At 61.2% G+C, this 6,930-nt stretch overlaps 1 protein-coding gene across 1 annotated transcript; it reads right to left on the reverse strand.

Moving 5' to 3' along the window:
- Window positions 1-328: 328 nt before the first annotated feature.
- SLC38A8 (solute carrier family 38 member 8) lies at window positions 329-4,728 on the reverse strand. The gene is made up of 10 exons (XM_054516162.1): window positions 4,534-4,728; window positions 3,887-4,085; window positions 3,534-3,687; window positions 3,293-3,397; window positions 2,933-2,990; window positions 2,554-2,668; window positions 2,276-2,426; window positions 1,990-2,189; window positions 1,761-1,815; window positions 329-425 (listed from the first exon to the last, which is right to left on the reverse strand). The coding sequence occupies exons 1-10, from the start codon at window positions 4,726-4,728 to the stop codon at window positions 329-331; spliced, it is 1,329 nt and encodes a 442-aa protein (XP_054372137.1).
- Window positions 4,729-6,930: the final 2,202 nt, after the last annotated feature.

Raw genomic sequence — 6,930 nt, forward strand, 5'->3', positions numbered from 1 at the left:
GTTTCCTTTGCATGTGCACAGTTGCAGCTGGTGCCTTGTAGGCGTGAGAGTGGCTGCCTCCCCTCCTTCCTGGGGTCTGTACTTCGTCTGTGTGTCTGTCCATCTGTGCCAATCCCACACCCACCCCGCCGTGCGTGGGGGTCCCTCAGGGTGTGTGGCATAGGACCTTTGCCAATTCCCTCTCCTGTCTTTATTAGCCACTGTACAACGGGGACGGTGATGCCAAATAAAACCGCCATGGGATCCAGTGGTGTGGCTGTGTTGGGGTCTCTGTATGGGGCAGGACGCTGGGGGGCCCGGTGGGGTCACGGTGGGGCTCTGAGGTCCCTCAGCGCAGCAGCCCCAGCACGGCCAGGGCAGCGCTCTGCCCGCAGACAAAGGCACCGCCGAGCACGGAGAGAACCCCCCAGGCGATGAGAGCAGCCCTGCAGCGACACGAGCAGAGGCTGCCGGGGTAGAGCTGACCTCAGTGACAGGCCACGCTGTACCCCAGCTCCTCTGGCTGTGCAGCTCCCTGCAGGGTCAGCCTCCTCTGCCCTGCTCCTCTGCCCCGCTCCCAGTCGATGGCAGAAGAGCCTGGCAGCCCCCCCGTCCACTGCAATGACACACAAACCTCGGTCAAAAAGCCAGCAGATGTCACCACGCGATCATTCCCAATTCTGCCCGTGCCCAGTGGCCCTGCTGACTGAGCAGAGACCCCCATCCCCCGACCCTGTGCTCGGACACGGCCACTCCCACAGAGCCCCAGCTCCATCCTGTCACCACACGCTTCCAGCCCTGTTCCCTCCCCTCCCCGGCCCCAGCCCCAGTTCCTGGAGCCCTGGGTCTGCACCTCCCAGTTCCCTCCTCCCCAGGCACCCAGCCCACCTCGCCCCAGACCAAGCCCCTGCGTGCAGCACTCACCCTAAACCCAGGTGCTGCTCTGCTGCAGGGTCCTCAGCACCGTGCTCCTTCCCAGACTGTCCCGGGCAGGCTGGGACTGTCCCCTCGCGGTCTCCATCACCCCAGCTCATGTCGTCCTCTCTCCTCATGATGGGCTCATGCTCTGGCAGGTCTCCCCAAGGGACCCCTCCAAGCTTTGTCACCCATCTGGGTGACCCTGCTGACCTTCTGCCTTGGGCCCCTCTAGCACTTTGGCACCCTTTGGGACAACCTCACCCCTCCCCAAACGTTCATGGGTCCCCAGAGCACCCTCCTGACCAAGACCCCAATGTTCCAGAGCACTCCCTCCACTCACCACATAACCTCAATCCTCCCTCAAACTCTGCTGCTCCCCCAGGGGCACCACAGACACGCTAAAGCTCACACTGATCCCAAACTCACCAGCACCATGTCAGGTCCCCCTGACATGGGTGCTGCTGTGCCCCAGCTCCTCCAGACAGGAGCGGTGATGGGGACACAGCACCCTGGCACAACAGACACCGAACACCTGATGGCTTCCTGTCTTGGGGCACCCTGCCCCTCTGACCCCCAACCTGCCCCCACCCCAGTCCCCACCGCATGCCCCAGTGCCACCAAACCCCACAGCTCTTCTGCTCCTAAAGATACTTTGGGTAGGTCCTTGATGCCTGGACACAGCCCTGGTACACAGGGACATTTCCAGGCACAGCCCCAGTAGAGCACTCCACATCCAAATTCCCCTCCTTGCAGGGTTCCCACCTTGACCAGGGTGACCCCCAGGGATCTGCCCTGGCCACAGCCCATGGGATACCACACCCTGTCCCTTCCCTTGCCCCCACCACCGCTGAGCATGCACTCACTTTTTGCGTGGCCCGAGGCTGCGGGTCCCAGTCACGCACACGAGGCACAGCCCTGCTGTCAGTGCAGAAGCTCAGCCCCAACACAGCACCCCTCACTACACTGTCCCCCACAAGCACAGCCCTGCACCCCCAAAACAGGGCCGGGACAGGCCACTCTCCCCTGCAGCAATGCCCTTGGCACCAGTGACCCCCCCCCACCACTTTCCTCCTTCCCCATGCCTGCTCTTGCCTGGGAAGATGAAGATGAAGAAGGCGCTGATGCCCCCGATGAGCTCGATGACTTTGCCAATGTCGGGGACAAACAGGGCGATGCCCAGCGTGGCAGCCATCCAGGTGACCGTCAGTGCCACCCGGCCCCGCCGCTCGTGTGCCTCAGACACCGCCACGGCCCCGCGCTTCGGGGCTGCCCACAGGTCCTTCACCACGGACCTGGGAGGGAGGATTGCAGGGGCTGACGGCACCCAGGGGAGCTGCACCGGCTCGGGAGACACCCGGCTTGTCACCACTCCCCTCACCTGCCCAGCAGCACCACAATGGGGTAAATGGTGACAATGGAGACGCCAAAGAGCAGGCGGGCAACGATGACAAGAGGGTCATTCCCTGGGTAGGACATCAGGACATCGGATGCCACGGCCTCGCCAAAGGTCAGGTAGCCATAGAGCCCTGCTGACAGGGAGGTGGGGTGGGCGGCTGTGCAGTGAGCAGGACAGAGGAATTCTGAGGAGGAGGAATGAGCCAAGGGGAGAGGGACCCCCAGGGCAAGGAGGAGTGAAGGGTTTGGTGCTGGGGTTACCAGTGAGGGAGTAGATGAGCAGGCAAATGAGCATGGAGAGCACAGAGACGGTGACCCAGTGGGAGAAGCTCTGGTTGCGCATGCTGCTGTAGATGGCCACACATGCCTCGTGGCACTGCAAGGCAAGGGGATGGTGCTGGGGCCCCATGCAGGGACAGCCCCCACCCCCAGCATCCTCTCTCCCACCTATGGGTGCCCTGTCCCGCTCTGCCTCATTCCCAGCACTTGTGTCCTGCCCCACAGCACTTCTGGTGACAGCCACAGGTCCCCTGTCCTGCAACCTGCCCGTCAAGGGACAGCATCCCCACAGTCTGGGATGCCATGGGGGGCTGCCAGCATTGTCCTGGCAGCTGCAGCCAGAGGGGCCAGAGTGACCTACCTGGAAGCCAAAGCAGATGGTGGGAATGACACTGAAGATGGAGGTCCAGGACGAGGACCTGTGGCATGTGGAGAGGAAGCACAGAACAAAAGGCATGAGGCTCTCATGGAGAAGAAACCTTCGTGCCATAAACTGTACAGCCTGGATGGCACTATGGGAATCTCTTTCCCAGTGATTCTGGGAGAAAGGGGTATTGCTGTGGTGAAGGCTGGGCCTGGGAGCTACCACCAGTTGTCCCCAGCTCACCCCCGCCACACCTAGGGCCCAGTGTAACCCCTGCCCCACCTCCAGCCCTGCCCTCATGTCACTGCTCAGGCCATTGAGTTCAGGGCAGGAGGGACATGGGGCTGACCCTCCTACCTGGAGGGCTGGGGCGGCTCAGTCAAATGCAGGCCCTCTGCCGGCAGGTAGTATTTCAGGATGACAACCAGAGTGAGGTAGCAGGCAGCCAGTGTGCCCAGGATGCTGTCAGGGCATGGGAGAGCATCAGGACACAGCGAGGAGAAAGGGAGCAGAGGAGCCCCTCAGGTTCCTGGGAGGAGGTAACATGGGGTACAGGGTGCCTGGGGATGGGCCACCACAGGGATAGCCCAGGTGGTACCTGGAGTACTTCTGGAAGCCGATCTCCCTGGGGACAGAGAGTGGGAAGATGACGAGGACACAGAGAGCTGAGAGGGTGAAGCGCTGGTCCACGTACCAGGGGGGCAGCTGAGGGGCCCCACTCAGTGTCCCGTTGGGGTACAGGGAGTCACACACTGTGGGGGGCAGGGGGGGGTCAGCTGCACCCTGAAAGATGGCCCAAGGAGGTCGCGAGCATCACACCATGGCAGAACCAGGGAGCCCCGTGTCTTTAGAATTTCCAGGAAAACCCTGGGGGTGACCCCAGCCCACGTGGGAGCACCTTCCCCTCACTCCCCAAGCAAGCCCCAAACACAGTGAAGGGAAAAAACTCACGTTTCTCCAGCTGGTCACCCACCACCCTGAGGAGTGCCACGGAGATCATGAAGAGGTTGAGGAGGAAGCAGACCTCGCAGAGCTTCCCCACGGCCGCCCCGCACACGGCCCGCACCACGCCCTGGTAGGTGGGCTGGGCGCTGAGGGCCGCGGCATAGCCCAGCACGGCCAGCCCGCTCACCAGGAACACCAGCGAGCCCTGCGGGGACAGAGCCAGCAAGAAGCGCCCTGCCGACCCTCCATCACCCCCAGAGCAGGACAGGACACAGCAGGCCCACGGCCAGATCACCTTGTGGGCCTGGGTAACAAAGGTCAGCAAAAGGATGGAGACACAACCTTACGTGGTACTTCGGGTTTAGATTTGGGGTTTTGGGGCACGTACGGGAGCAGACACCTATTTACTTTGAATTGAGCTACAAGCCAGCTACAAGTGTGGCTTCAGCTGCAAAGAGCATCCCTCGGGTGGCACCGCAACACCGACCTAAGGATGTGGCAGGGGTCGGGACGGGGCTGCCGCACGGAGAGGGTGCCCGCAGCTCCCCGAGCACCAGAGCAGGTGCGTCCCCTCCCTCCGCTCCCTCCCCGGACCGGCGCCCCTCGGCTCCCTCTGGGGCTGCCGCAGCCCCTCGCCCCCGAGTCCCCCTTACCAGCTCCACCAGGAGGGCGGGAACGGCCCCGCCGGCCCTGCCGAAGGCCCAGGGGAAGCTCAGCAGCCCCGCGCCCAGCGCAGACTTGAGCAGGATGAAGACGGCGCCGGCGGAGGAGAGCCCGGGCGAGGAGAGCCCGGCGGAGCCCCCCGCCGCCGGCAGCAGGGGCCGGCCCTCGCCCGCCGCCCGCTCCATCGCGGCAGGGCTGTGGCCTGAGCGCGGCCCCTCCGCAGGGCCCCGCGGGGGCGGCGCGGGCAGCGCGGGGCTGCGCGGACCCCCCGCCCCCGCGGGGCTGGGGAGGGGGCGCCGGGGGCCGGGCGGGAGGCGGCCGGGGGAGGCCCTGGCAGGAACTCACCCGCGGACAGCCCCGTCCCCCTCACAGCCCCGCGCGGCAGCCCGGCCCTCAGAGCTCTCCGACGGAGCACAGCCGCCCGGGGCTCGTGCTCTCACTGTCCCCGAAATTATCAGCACAGAGATGGGCGGACCGAGGCCACCCTCATCCTGCTCTGTCCACCCAGGCATGAAACTGCCACCAAGGGGCATTAGGGAGTGCCCCGCGAAGGGTGAAGGAAGGCAGCTGCAGCTCACACCCCTCATAACTCGCTGGGTGCAGGATGAGGCCAGCACCCCTGCGTGTCTCCCAAACAGCTAAAAGCCCACTGGTGCTTTCCTGCACTGGGACACTTTAGAGAGGAGCCATCCCATCCTGCTGCCTGCTGCACACAGGCAAAGGGGATGCCAGGATGACAGGATGGGGTGACTGATGCTGCAGAGGACCTGCACAGAGGAGGCTGCACCCCACAGGAATGAGGAGCCCATTCCCCACATGGGGGACACAGAGCAGCTCTGTGCCACTCCTGCCACATGCCACTGCTCCAGGGCTCAGCACACAGGCCCTGGCCTTGGCTGACAGCCCCTAATGCATTTTTGATTTCCCAAACATGTGCCCTTCTGATCTTGGTAAGACGGATAAAGAGACTTTAATCAGCTGCTAGGAGGAATTATGGATGGCTAATTGTGCCTGCCACCTCCATTACATCTCTGTCGCCTACAGGGCTTATAAACACCTAGAAGGGCCCTTCCAAGCCTTCATTAGCTGCACACCAAAGGCTTTGGAAATAATTGGCCTCTACGACTTAGAAATTGGCCACTGGGCTGTAAAATACCAGCCACTGGGAAAGGCTCTTAATTCGGACTGGTGCTTTGATACAGCTTGATTCTGGTTTCAAGGCTGCAATGAAGCTCTAATCTCTCATTAGTGCTGTGATGAGGAGCAAGTCTCCTCATTAGCACCAACCTGAGAAGTGGCACCAAAGCTTTCCAGTCTCCCTCTGTCGGAAGAGGTGCAGCTCAAACCAGAGAGGTGCAGCTCATCTCCCACACCAACACAGCAGCCCCAGACAGCTTCTATGCTCAGTGGCTCTGGGCTCCATCCCTTACAATTTTCTCCATTTATCTGGGTGCTCCAGCCCCTGGGCTGCAAGCCATAACCTGAGGGTCCCTGTGGGTTGGCAGCTTTACCTGCTGCTGGGTCCCCGTGGCAGGTGGAAAAAGGACTGTTAATGTTTTCCACATTATTCTTTGAAGACTGTAGAAGGTACAAAAATGCAAATGAACAGTCTTTGTTTCATACAAATAAAAACACCGATCACAATTATGCTTTGCTACCTGCAATCCCTTCTGAGGGCTTGCCCTTGAGATTTCACACCTTTACTGATTTTTTACAACCTGGACAAGTTGCACAGCTGCTGCTGGCTGGTCCTGTGTTGGTCCTCACCCATATGTCACAGCTGAGATGCTGAAAACCCTCTCCCTATCATTATGGATTTGTGCTCAGAAAGGGAGCAGCAAGAGGCTCCAGCCCCACTGGAATGGCACAAACAGCCCAGCCTTGGGACCATCTTCTCAGCCCTAACAAACTTCGACTAACAGCTCCAAAGCAAAAGCTCAGTGCCTTCTCTGCCATGACAACAGAATGTTGCCTCTCCCAGTGCATCTTCCAGAAGAGAAGTGCTGGAAAAAGGCAACCACTCTTCAAGTAAGGGAAAATTGGTTTGCCCAATGCTTTTTGCAGGACATTCACAAACCCTATCCACGGCTCCATGACTACATGGGGCAAAGTTCTCTCCTACAGCGCACTTCACACAGCCCATCCCCATCCCTGCTGGTAAGTCCTAAGAGGATGGGTGCAGTCAGACTGCCCAGCAGGGCTGTCCCTGCCTCCTCCTTCCCCAGCCATGCCCAGAGCTGCCCACAAACTCACCCAGGAACATCCACCAGTGCACACTGCTTACCTGCCCAGGCTGCCATTCCATTCACAAATACAGGCAGCCACCAGCTCCTGGCTCCCAGGAAAAGGTGCTCATCTGGAGCAATGATGAAAGCAGTTGGCAGGGA

Source organism: Molothrus ater, chromosome 12 (assembly GCF_012460135.2).
Source record: "Molothrus ater isolate BHLD 08-10-18 breed brown headed cowbird chromosome 12, BPBGC_Mater_1.1, whole genome shotgun sequence".
NCBI classification, from domain to species: domain Eukaryota; kingdom Metazoa; phylum Chordata; class Aves; order Passeriformes; family Icteridae; genus Molothrus; species Molothrus ater.